Here is a 13402-nt window from a genome sequence, read left to right on the forward strand (position 1 = left end):
CTATGTTTGTCCAAGTGGGAGGAGAAGGGAGAGAACAATGGGGAGACAGATTGCTTGGTGCCATGGGTGGGCTCTATCAAGTCAGCATGGGTCAGCTGACTCACAGAAGCACAAGTCCCTGTTTGAGCATGGTCTAGGGACTTGTGACTACCGTGGGGGCTGCTGCGGGGGTGACTTTGTTGAGTTCCCGGTAATCGATGGTCAGTCGCCATGATCCATCGGGATTTCTCACTGGCTAAATCGGGGCATTATTAGTGGAGGCTACTGATCGGAGTACGCCCTGCTCTAATAAGCTGTCGATAACTTTTGCGATTTCTTCCTCTGCCTCTTGGGGAAATCCATATTGCTTTTGGGGTCTAGGGTCAGGTCCTGTGATGTGAACGGAACCAGTCATCCAGCCACAGTCGTGTTTGTGGGTCGCGAATGCTGTCCTGTTCTTTTGTAAAACTGCCCTAACCTGCTTGCCCGTGCTAATCGTGGTCGGTTCAAACCAAAATTTGCCTACTGCGCTAATTTTGTTTGCATATTCTCCTATGGTGAGTGTTGTGGGGGCTCTTGCAGATTTTGCCATTTTCCAGACACATTGGTTGACTGGATCAAAGGACGGGGTGTGGGAATTCATAAAATCTATGCCTAAAATGTGTTCTGCTGTGTGGGGTAGATCGACTAAAACTATGGAGTGCTTGGTGGTGATGATGCCGATTTGAATAGGTACAGGGGCTGTGATGTGTCCCTGCTGTGAGTAGCCTGTAAAGCCACTGAGGGTGATGGTGGCTGTAGTGGGCCAAGTGTCCTTTTGAAACATGGTGGTGGAATTGATTATGGTGCGGGACCCTCCTGTGTCCCAAAGAAACTCGATGGACTGTCCCCATATTTTTGTTGCAACTACTGGTCGGCCGGACCTATCCCAAAGGGTGTCGCAGACCCAACTGGGGGAGCCCGAACACAGTCAGTCCGTTCCGTTCAGGTCCGTCTGATCTGAACGGGTGCTAACGCTATGTATTGGCTTTGTCCTGTTCTTTAGAGTGCCTGTCTGCTGGGCTCTCTGTTGCTTTTGTGGGGCATTGCATTCTCTTGCAAAGTGTCCAAACTGTCCACAGTTGTAACACTCCTGTGACTTTTGTGGGGGGCTGTTCTTGCCTTCATTTACCGATGCGGGGTTCCGGTGTGCCTTAACTGTGTGTATGTCTGCTTCTGCCTGCTGTTCCTCGGGATTTTTATTCGTGGGTTTGTTTTGAACAGATTGCTCACAGGCGCGGGACAATCTTTTTACAACCCATTTCTCATTATGAGCTTCCTCTGAGGGGGTCATAATTCGTACAGGCTTTTTGTCCTGTTTCTGTGGCATGGGAGATAAGGGTGCGGGCCCATTTGGCCATGTTGTCTGGAGACAAATGGGCGCGGTCCAGCAAACGCTGTGGGGTGCTCGGTTTTCTTTTGCCTGCACTTATTGAGGCCATCTACGGGGTCACCCCTGTTATACCCGATCACGTCTAGGATCACGGTATGCATTTCTGCAAGGGTGCCTCCTCCTACATACTGTGGGTCGGGAAGGGCTGCTACGACCGAAGGGTCTAAACTCAAAACTGTGAGCTTTACTTGCTCTCGCTTATCCAGCCCGTACATGGTAGCCTGCTGTATTACTCTGGCAAAGAAGTGGTGGGGGTCTGAGGTGGGGAGGAATGGTTTGATTGTATCGCACGCGTCCCATAATTGGGTCACTGTGAAGGGGGTGGTGTACAGAAATTCCGTGTCATCCGATGTGGCTGTGCGTTGGGTGGTGACAGGGTTCATTGGAGCCTGAACTATCTGCTCTGTGGGGGGTTGGGGCGCTTTTCTCTTCTGGGGCTTTCCCTGCGCACATGTTCCCTGAACATATCTGCACTGTCTCACTCAATTCTTCCCAATCTAGCTGTGATCCAAAGGTTTCCTGGAATCCTTTTTGAACTGAAAGCAGAGATTGCAGTTCTGCAATCTGCTTCTGGCACTTTGCGTGGTCTAATGAGCTTTGTCTTTGCTCTGTGGTGGCAGCATGGAGTGCTCTTAACGCTGCCTTCAAGTCACTACACTGCCTCTACCTGCTTCTCGGTTTCCTCTCGTACCAGGACTGCACGTTGCGTGTCCTGATAGGCCTTTTTGTACTGGGATTGGAAGCTGCTTGGGTGCGCCAGACAAGACTGGTGTGCCCCCTTGGCATCATCCACCTCTCCGTCCTTTGCTGCTAACTTCCTCCTTAACTCTACATTCTCTTTCTCTACCTCATTGACATCGACCTTGCCCATTTGATGTATGCCTTCTATCTCTTTTCGGAGCGTCCTAACGACCTCCTCTGTGCCTCACAATTGTGCCAAACAGGACACGACTGCCATCGGCTTGCGAGCTTTTTCTAAGCTCTTCTTGTGCATCTCGCTCAGGTTCTCCCACCAAGTATGTCCTATACTCCCGGGACCTGTTTCCTCATTTTCACAGAATTCGCTCCAAAGGGGCTAACCTTTCCCTTTGAGATACTTTCTGATTTCCTCTTCCCAAACGGGACACTGTCCTACTCTACTGCTGGTCGCTGCGATAACGAATTCTTCGGGGTTCATGAGGCGTCGCATTGCCATCTTTCTTATCTGAATACATCTCTTGAAATTTGGAACAAGGGGTATTAAGGCGGTGCTGTAATTACTGGTACGGCTTTCGCTATTTTCCAGAATACAAACTCCCGACAGTTTTGTCGCAACAAAAAATCTATCAGTTTATCTTACAGCCCTGTTAGTTACGCGTGCATTAACACACTTCCGAATTATGAGGATTGATCAGAACTGCTTGAACACTTGTGGTTTTTCTGTTCCCAATTGGATTTCTAATTCAAATTTTGGGTTCTCCCGGAGTGGTTAAGCCACTTCTAGATCGGGTCCCCTCAGGATGTCGCCAGTAATATGTTGCTAACTTTTGGTTGGTTCAATTGGCTTTGCTTTATAACCTTTGCTCTAGAGTCGCCAAGTATCTTTATGATACCGCCATGAGGTTCAAGTTCAAATAATGATCAATAACTCAATACACCAATTAGTAAGATTCAAAGCACATTTATTATACACAGTAAATCGCTACTCATGCATAAACTCTACTTTCTAAGCTATTTCTATCACTAACAGGTCAATACTTAGCTTCGGACTGGCCCACCAGGTCAGGGGAACATATGGCCTTTCGTTCGGGTTCTGAGTCTGCGGGATTCAAAAGCTGGTATGGACTGGTAGCTAGGAGCGCCTATCTCGTAGCGAGCGTTGACTTGAGACTTACTTCTTTGGAGGCCGCCGGACAGGTCACTCTCGGGTTGCTTTGCGTTGCTGAGTGACCCTGTCAAGAAGGACGATTTGAACTTGGGGGCTTTACTTTATAGTCCCCAGGGGCTTCCCGCCTTTCGGGGCGGACTCCGTACCTGGTTTCAGGTGATTGGACTTTGTTCCAATCGCTTGGTTCGATTTCTTCAATACTGGAGCTGTTCTCTGATCATTGGGAGGTCTTTAAGTGTCCGTTAACCTCTTTTGTGTTGGCTCTTGCTGGCGCCGAGGAGTCTGGCTTGGCCTTGTTTACCTCAAATGTTTCGATTGTTCCCAGGGATCGCTCATTACTATGTAGATGGCTGCTACATTACTATGCAGATGGCTGCTTGTATCGATGCTGTCTGGGTTTTTGCAGAGTCTAATACACAGTAAACTTGCACCTGCTAGTTTTTGCCTGTGTTGTCTGCCTTTGCCATTTTAAGTCGGGAAGTGGCCAACTCGGGTGGCTACAGGATACAGGGCAGAGTTGTCTCCAGTACCTGGGTGGGAGAAGGGAAGGAATCAGATATTTACCAGGAGCTTTGGGAGGCGGAGGAAACCCTGGTGGAGGAGCTCAAGGGCAAGTGGGAAGACGAGCTAGGAGGAGAGATAGAGGCAGGTCTATGGGCGGGTGCCCTAAGCAGGATTACTACATCCTCATACAATTCAAGGTAGTCCACCGGGCACACGTGATTCTGGCCCGGATGAGCAAGTTTTTCAGGATGGAGGACAGGTGTGCGAGGAAGCCCAACAAACCATGTCCGCATGTTTTGGGCGTGCCCGAAGCTTTGAGGGTTAGCGGGTTCTGACAGGGTTCCGCTAAGGCAAGATCCACTGTACTTAAAACACAGGTGGTGCCGAGTCCGGAGGTGGCGATCATTGGAGTGTCGGAAGAGCCTGGAGTTCAGGGGGCGAAAGAGGCCGATGTCTTGGCCTTTGCCTCCCTGATTGCCTGGAGACTGATTTTATTAACGTGGAGGGACTCTAAGCCCCCGAGGGTAGAGACCTGGGTTAGTGACATGGCTGGGTATCTCAAAAAGTTCGCCTTAAGAGGGTCAATGGTAGGGTTGGTGGCAGCCGTTCGTCGACTTTCTCGGGGAAAATTAAAATGTCAGCAGAAGCAGAATTCCAAAGTGTGGGCGGGGGGGGGGGGTGTAATAAAGAGGGCTGGATTGTTTCACGATTAGGGTGTGTGAAGATTGGGATGGGGGGGGGGGGGAAATGTTTATTGTACCATGTTCTTGGCATTGTTATTGTTATTATTATAAAAACTTGCAAACACCCTAATAAAAATATTTATAAAAACAAAATTTACAGCTGACTCCAAATGCAGAGACGGAAAGTCTGTGCCTCACCTGTAAGAGTACATTAAAACACGCCACAAGCCCATGAGACTGTCTGCATTCTGGAGTAGCGTCTGCAAGGAGTATCCAGTGCTGAGTAAAACAAACATTTAGTTGCTATTGCCCTTCACTAGGACTTACATATCTGAGGTTGTATTTTCCGCCCTCCAAGATGAAGACAGCACAAAAGAACCGGCTGAGCTCAGCACCTGATATGCACATTGTCGTCCCCCCTCCTGTGAACCTGATTGGAGTGACATTGTGAGGACCCAGACGGCTCACCTGTTGCTTTAAAGTTAAGCGTGAAGGTTGGCCGGTGTGGGTCGTGAAGATCGGCCGGCATGGGTCGCGACGGTTGGCCAGCTGGTAAAAGTGGGACCCTGGGGGAAAACGATTGAGAAACCCTGTTCTAGACTATATTTCAAATAGTTGAGTGATACTGCTTAGGTGCTACCATTGTTCTGACCATTACCCGATACTCACTCCTGAAGTGGGATAGCCAACATGTCTGCTATAGTTTCTGTTTCTGCTGTTCTGGCTGATAACCATATTGATTTAAATTCTGATAACTCCGGCAAATCTTTAACAGTCTGCCTTTTTGGTGTTTTGTTTTGCGATGAAGTAATTTTTAAAATGGGATTAAAGTTTTAATCTAATTGGGAAGGGAGTTGTACTGTCCTCCTGTCCATATTATCACTGTCTGTTTGAATTGTGGTTTTAATTTTATATTGGCTTTATTTGGTATCAAAATTCTAACTTAATCGCCAGTCCAGTTTATATACGGTCACAAGCTAAATGCTGTCACTGTAAGACTAATATCAATGCAGTTAGAGGGATTGGATGGACAAAAAAACAACAGCTCACTATGGGTGCAGGGTCAGGTGCAATCTGGCAAAGGAATTGCTCCACTAGGTGGGGATTTCAGATAAGAGAAATGTTTGTTTGTACAGTTACTGCATTCTGTTCTGAGATGACATCTGTGCTTAATTTAATTTGCTAATGGAAGCTTTTCTTGGCTTTGTCCTTGTAAAAGACATTGTTAGAAATGCCTTTTGCGTTTTGTGTGAAGGACACAATGATCATTTTATGTCTAGATATTTGGTATGAAAACTGGATAAGCTTTGAGGTATCAAGTGAATTTTCATTTCAAACCTTAAAACTGCTAAAGAGTTCTGTGCAGAATTCCTTTAAAGAAATCATGAAATTTGTCTCTAATAACACAAATTGGGTTATTCTATTTATCACCGCAGCATCTCTAAAATAATTTAAAATGTGTATTTAATCTGTATGTTCTCCTAACCAGAGAGAAGGAAAGAACAGGCAGTAGTCCACATTAATAAAATTATCCTGTATCGTATTTGGATTGAAAAATTTAAATCAACAACACCCATCTACAATTCAACCCATGACTGCTTGCACACTTGCCAGAGCACCCAACATTCTTGGATTTCAGAATATTTAGTGATTTTTATATATTTGTATTTTGTGACGACTTTTGAGTAAATGCTAGAAATGTACAGCAGGTCAAGAACCAATAAAATGAATAGAGTACATTTTTTTTCCAAGTGAGATGCTTTTCAGATCTGCCAATGTGAGTGTCTAAAATAATGAATTGCCTGGGCTCATACGCAATACATTGCTTGAATCGCTTATTACGTTTCACCTACATTGTGAAGGTTAATGTATAAAGCTCAGTCAGCCATTTAAATTGGATGTTTAAAATGCATTTTGTTTGCCGTATGAAGCAATGTATGTATACTTTGGGTACCTGTGCAAAGGAAATGTTAGATTTGCTTCATCCCTAAAGTAGGATGTTCTTAACTCATTGTATACAATGACAGCCCCCAACAATGCAAATCTCATTCACCTGGAGGTCAGATTTCCTTTTAATGTCAATGCTTCCTATCGTATTATGTCCCCATCAGTCTGCCTATCCCCCAGCATAGATATAAATCAAGCATGAATGAAAAGCAGTGATAGCCCATTCTGCACCTTGAGCCTTCTCTGCGATTGATTGAAATCATGGCTGATCTAATTGTGACCTCAACTTCACATTCTGCCTACTCCTAAACGATCCTCTTATGGACTGACCTGATTAATACTACACTCCTGTATGCTTCACCCAATGTCTTACGTATTTACATAGTGTATCTTGTGTTGCCCTATTATGTATTTTATTTTAATTTCATGTACTAAATGATCTGTTTGAGCTGCTCACAGAAAAATACTTTTCACTGTACCTTGGTACACGTGACAATAAACAAATCCAATAACCTTTGATTCCCTTGGTCAAAAATCTATCCACCTCTGCCTTAAAAATATTCAGTGACCCTGCCTCTATCACTGTCCAGGGAAGAGATTTCCAAAGATTCATGACCTGACGAGAGAGAATTTCTGTCATCTCCATCTTAAGTGGGAGACACCTTATTTTTAAACTGTCCCCTAGTTCTAGTCTCTCCCACAACGGGAAATGTCCTTCAGCATCTACCTTGTTATCTTATGTTTCATAAGATCCCCTTTCATTCTTACAGACTCATGGATACAGGCCCAGCCTGTCCAACCATTCCTCATAAGATAAATCCTCGCCCTTGGTCCCAATCCAGGGAATCTTTTCAATTGCTTCCAATATAAAAGACCAAAACTATACACACTACCCCAGATGTGGACTCACCAGCGCCATGTACAACTGTAGCAAAACATCCATACGTTTATATTCCATTTCCCTTGAACAAATGACAACATTCCTAATCACTTGCTGTGCTGGCGTACTAACTTTTCTTGATCAATCTACCGGGACATCCGGTTCCCTCTGTCCAACTGAAATCTGAAAATCTTTCCATTTGTACAGTAAGCTAGCTTTTCTATTCTTGCCAAAGTGGACGTTCACATTTTCGCACATTTATGCTCCATCTGCCAATTTGTTTCCCACTCACTTAACCAATCTGTGTCCCTATGCCTATACAGACGCCTTATTTCCTCTTCACAGTTTACTTTCCTACCTATTGTTGTGTCATGAAATTTAGAAACCATGCGTTCAGTCCCTTCTTAAGTCATTAAAATAAATTTTAAATAGCTGAGGCTCCAGTGTTGATCCCTGCGGCACTCCACCCATTACATTCTGCCGAATGGAAAATTGCCCATTTATGCCTGCTCAAGTTTCCTGTTAGTTGACCAATCTTTGCTAATATATTACCCCCTACACCATGTGCTCTTATTTAGCAAAGTAACCTTTGAAATGGCACCTTATCAAATACCTTGTGGACATAGTGCAACCACAGGTTCCCCTTTATCCACATTGCCGTTCTGCGGTACAGAAATAAATTGTCGTTCTGTGGTACAGAATCTGACAATTGTTGCAAAAAAGACACTCTGTCAAAGCTTTTTACTGTGCACTCATCAGGATTCTTTGTATGAATACCAACAGTAAAGGGAAGATCAATTTATACTGCATGAGAAGAGTGCTGAATGCATGGCAAATGAATCCAAACTGATAGAGTTGAGAATGCACTAGGCAAGAGTTTACTGTCAAGCTTGTTCAAATTCAAAGCAGGCAGGTCAGCTCTGGTCATGGCATTATCAGGGGGAATGGCCAGCCCCAACCTTTTCTTTAGTTGAAAAAGGCACAATGGGTGGACATGCCCTGTCTGTCGCTAAAGACAGCTGTGTGTGAATGAATGTAGCTTCTAACAAAGTGAGCCACATTGTGAGCCTGACTGATAATCTTAAATTAGCCTACGTTTTTCACGTTCGGTCCTGAAAAGTGCCCAGACTACCTCGGGTTACCCTGGAAGAGTAAGGTGCCTCAAACCTTTGAGCGGCAGGTGAAGCTAGTCATTTCATGCTGTTGCTCTGCAGGTTGTTTTCTCCATCATCTGGATACTACTGTCAACCGAAAAGACATTCTGCCTATCACAGGAGTAATGTAGTATATGAATTTCATGGCCAGTGTGATGCCAGCTATGTAGGCTGTACGTCCCAACGACTGGTGGATCATATCAACAGAATTACACCGAAAATCAAGATTCAATTGGTCTCGCAGTGTTGCTCACCTATGCATGCATGCGAGAAGCTATGTATATTCATGCACGGCCCTGTCCTTTGTAGACAGTAGAAGCATGTCCATGCATTGTGTTTTTTCAATTCAACAAAAACTTGGGAGAAACGGCTATTCCTAGGATCATGTCAGTTTGACCAATCAGTCAACCTGGCAATTAACTGTTGGGTGCATTCCCCCATGGCAATGCCTCTACCAGGTTCCACTTGTCAACCAATCAGCTGACTCTTCTCATACAGGATAGAATGTTGTTCTCTGTGCGATTGGTTTTCTTGCAAACTGTCCTAATGAGTGCAAAATGAAAAATTTCAACAGATGTCTCTTTTCAGCCTTATCCAACATGTTAGTCGAGCTTTAAAACCATGTTGAATCTGCCTGTTTGCATTGTAACCTCATATAACTTCCTTAATAGATTTCAGCAATTTCTCTATGCCAGATGTTAAGCTAACTGATCTGTAAAGCTTTCTGTTTCCCTCCTTGATTAGATGAGTCACATTTGTAGTTTTCACTAATTTCCCATTTCACTTTGGCCAGATGGAACCTTTCCAAAATACATAGGATTTTCTAGGAAATTTTTGAAAATTAAAATACAGGTTGAGCATCCTGTAACTGAATTGCCCGGGAACTTTCCCAGAGCCTTGTGGAACATTCCCACTCATATGCCACATCGGTGTACGGGGGGAAACTAGTGCGGAGTTTGGAATTTTTTGGTTTTCGTCATTTCGGATGAGGGATGCTCAAACCTGTAATTGCATTTACCACCTTGGCAGCCACTTCTTTTCAGACTCGGGATGAATTCCAGATCATCTAGGGACTTGTCTGTTTTTAATTCTAATAACATTCTTAGTACTCTTCCCCTGGCGATTATACATGTTTTAAGTTTGTCACTCCCTTTCACCTCCTAATTTGCACTTAAATTAGTTTAGCACACTAGTCTTTGATCCACTCCCTCAAACTGAATGTGAAATTCAGTCATATTAATGACCACTACCTGGGGCTGCCTTCATGATGAGGCCATTAATTGATCCTGTCTCATTGCATATTAACAATCTAGTAAATCCCTTTCTGCACCATACCTCTATAACCACTCCCAATGCTACATTCCAGCCCATGAATCACGACTATTGGCTGACTTCCCCACCTTCCTTCTGTATTTACAAATTCTACCTAACCTCATCTATCTTCCTGCAGCTCACTCCTTGTCCTTGCTTTCCATCTCACCAGCCTTCACGTTTATCTGATCATCTACTAACTACAGAAGATATTATTTTTCCATTTCACCTATCTTGGTCCCCTCACCACCAAGATAGTTATCCACTCTTCCAAATCCAATTTTTAACTGTCTTTCCTTTGCCGTTCTCCATGTAACCGGAGGGAAAATAACAACTCTCACATCTGTATGTAGGCCTCAAATGCAATTTTTTTTTGTGATACTGCAATTTAAATTTACTTCCTTTAGCCCAGTCTAGTTTCATGCCCACCAGAAGTGTCAGGAACCAAATGCAGATTGTGACCATAGTTTTGTCTAAATCATAAAAGAGTTTACAGTGCAGAAGGAGGCAATTCGTCCCATCGCATCTGTACCGGCCCCTGAAAAGAGCACCCTACTTAACCCCATGCTTCCACCTGTCCCTGTAGCATTTCAGTTTGGAATTTAGACTTGCATCCGCAGATTTTAGTTTCCTGTTCCAATGTGCCTTAATATATTTACTTCCTCTTTGAATGGGCCCTTGCCATATTAGATGTTCAAACATTTTAATTTTTCCATCACTGAAATGATAGAGCCATAGAACTCCTACAGTGCAGAAGGAGGCCATTCAGTATATCAAGCCTGCACCAACCCTCAAAAGAGCACCTGATTGGAACCCTGCCCTGCATCAAAACCTCACCTACACATCCTTGGACACTATGGGGCAATTTAACAATCCACCGAACCTGCACATTTTTGGACTGCGGGAGGAAACCAGAGCACCTGGAGGAAACCTACGCAGACATGGGGAGAATGTACAAACTCCACACAGATAGTCACCCAAGGCCGGAATTGAACTTGGATCCCTGGCACTGAGGCATCAGTGCTAACCGCTGTGCTGGCTGATCACCTGATAATATCCTGCCTTTCATTTTCAGCAGATCATTCATACCTCACTCACAAGTGAAATTTTGAGAAACTTTGTTTCATATTTTCCTTTTCTTTCCCCTTTCCTTCCTAATTTTGCTGAAGTCCATGTTTGCGCTCATGGGTATATCTGAAATATTAACCCACCTTTTCTCCACAAATGCTGACTGTTTTTTCAACATTTCCATTTTTTTTGTAATTTAAATCTCACTTTTTGATGAAACGAGAGTTTTCCCCACAGCATGGCAAAAGTACCTGCTCACATTTAGCTCATCAATACTGTCAGATTAGTTGACCCTGGCTGGTTGGATATGATATTCCAGCATTGATTTGTAAATAATTGCTGGTTAATTATGCCTTCTTTAGAATGAAGTAATTTAGTTTAAGCTGGTTATCTCCTATATTTTTTAAACCCCCCCCCCCCCCCCCCCTTTTCCAATGCAAATCAATTTGTGCCTGAGGAAATGTCGCATCGAAAAGGATTAGCAACATTTACACAGTTTAATAATCAGATACATGACTAGTATTGTTGCATACAAAAAAAGAAAAGGGGGAAAGGCTGATTTATTGCGAGGGCAGAGTTCATGTACGGTAGCACAGTGGTTAGCACCATTGCTCACAGCGCTAGGGTCTCTGGTTCGATTCCTGCTCTGTGCGGAGTCTGAACATTCTCAGTGTCTGCGTGGGTGCTCCGGTTTCCTCCCACAAGTCCCGAAAGAAGTGCTTGTTAGATTAATTGGATATTCTGAATTCTCCCTGTGTACCCGAATAGGCGCCGGAGTGTGGCGACTAGTGGCTTTTTACAGTAACTTCATGCGGTGTTATATAAATTATGCAAGTTGTAAGTTACGTGGTTGTAAAACTCCTTTCTGTTTATTTCCTTTGTTCCCATTTATTTTGTTTTTGGTCTGTGGATCCATAATCAGAATGTGCCAATTAAGCAGAAGACCCAAGCTGAAACAGCCTGCTTGTCAAGTTCCCAAGTTTTTATATTTACCACACAATACAAGGAAGGATGATGCTCACATCTGGGAGCTGCCTTTTCCTGATCCAACAAGATATTTTAAAACTGCTGTTACAAAGGTTTTCTGCAGTGCCTTGGATCAAAGATGTAGAAACTTGATTGCTGTAAACTGGCCTTCAGGCTTGATGGCTAGAATCTGCCTGTCATCTTTGAGACTGCGAAATGTTAACTGTCTCTCCTATTTCTCAGGGTCTTGGGCAATTACTTGAAAAGATCCTGAATCAGAAGCCTCTTAACCTTCAGATGTGCATATGTGTGTGTGTGTGGGGGGGGGGGGGGGATTACAAAAAGGGTTTTAGATATCAGTTACATTTTTCTGTCAATTTAAACCTGGTGACGGTCAATTTAACTCGACCAAAGCCACAGGTATTAATATAAAGTCGAATTTCACCTGCGTTGGGCTAGAATTGACTGTGCATTAGCCCAGGATGTCATGCCATGATGGTCAGCAGTGAAAGAATTAACTTGAATTCAAATTGAATGTTAACATTGTAATAATTCATAACATTGTGTCACAGTTCAGCTTGCAGCAAGTGAAGTGTTATTTTGAATGTGTTTCTGTGCTCTTCCTGTAACTAATCGGAATTGACATTCCATATTCAATGCGCTCTCATGGTATGTTATAGAGGGTGAATAGGAAATACTTGGCACAATTTTATGGCTTGAATTTTACTGGCACCATGTTTTACTATCTAGTTGTAACACAATTTATGTTACTCTGACTCATCGGTTCAAGGCTTATGCAAATAATGTGGCTGACAGACATTATAGATTCTGTCTGATGAAGAAAGTGTGTGCGGCTTGGAAATCAGAAATGCAAACAGAATGGAGAGAGAGAGTAGAAAAAGCATGCCAAGCTCGTGCTGAGGAGGTCTGTATCCAGTTATCCAGCGATTACGAGAGAAAACTTAATGCGGTAAGTACCAGTGAATATTTTGAAGAAAGGTATCAATAATCTTTATTTGTGTCACAAGTAGGCTTACGTTAACACTGCAATGAAGTGACTGTAAATCTTGTGTACATGAGCAATTAATCAAGTGAAGACTCAGTAATGCACATGTATGCCTGATGCAAAATATCTTGGCGTGGTTAAGGGATACATATCTACATGGGTTCCCTTGCTTGCACCTCCAATCTTTGTCATTTTGCATTTTTAAAATCGCTCTCTGCAGCTGTTCCACCAGATTCTGAGGAATCTTCAGAAAACCCTCATAGAAATTCCTCTCCCCGCTCTGTTTTGGAGACAAAACTCGCACTGCTAGCCAACCACAAAGGAGAATGAAAGATTTCTGCGAAACTCTTCCTTGAATATTGGTAATGGTACTGGAACAATCGTTTCCACCCATGACTCCTCCCCCAATTTTGTCTTGAAACTAGAAAAGGAAAAAGGTGTGGTTAATGTGTTTGAGAAACCACAATACAAATATTTGCAAAATCTCTACTTTAACACACTGGCATATTCATTGTTGCACAGCCAATGGAAATGCAAATATTTATCAAATGTGCTTGTTTCCTAGACACAAGAAAATTGCCTTCATTCCTCGTGTTAGAACATAA

General features: G+C 43.5%; 1 protein-coding gene across 5 annotated transcripts in view; it reads left to right on the forward strand.

Moving 5' to 3' along the window:
• Nucleotides 1–13402, forward strand: part of poc5 (POC5 centriolar protein homolog (Chlamydomonas)) — a 171763-nt gene that overhangs the window by 90305 nt on the left and 68056 nt on the right. For all 5 annotated transcript variants that reach the window (XM_072516045.1, XM_072516048.1, XM_072516049.1 and 2 more), the window contains one exon: nucleotides 12582–12761. In XM_072516045.1, coding sequence (XP_072372146.1) covers nucleotides 12582–12761 — 180 coding nt within the window. The remainder of the gene's footprint in view (nucleotides 1–12581; nucleotides 12762–13402) is intronic.

The sequence above is a fragment of the Scyliorhinus torazame genome, chromosome 9 (genome assembly GCF_047496885.1).
Source record: "Scyliorhinus torazame isolate Kashiwa2021f chromosome 9, sScyTor2.1, whole genome shotgun sequence".
In the NCBI taxonomy this organism is placed as follows: Eukaryota; Metazoa; Chordata; class Chondrichthyes; order Carcharhiniformes; family Scyliorhinidae; genus Scyliorhinus; species Scyliorhinus torazame.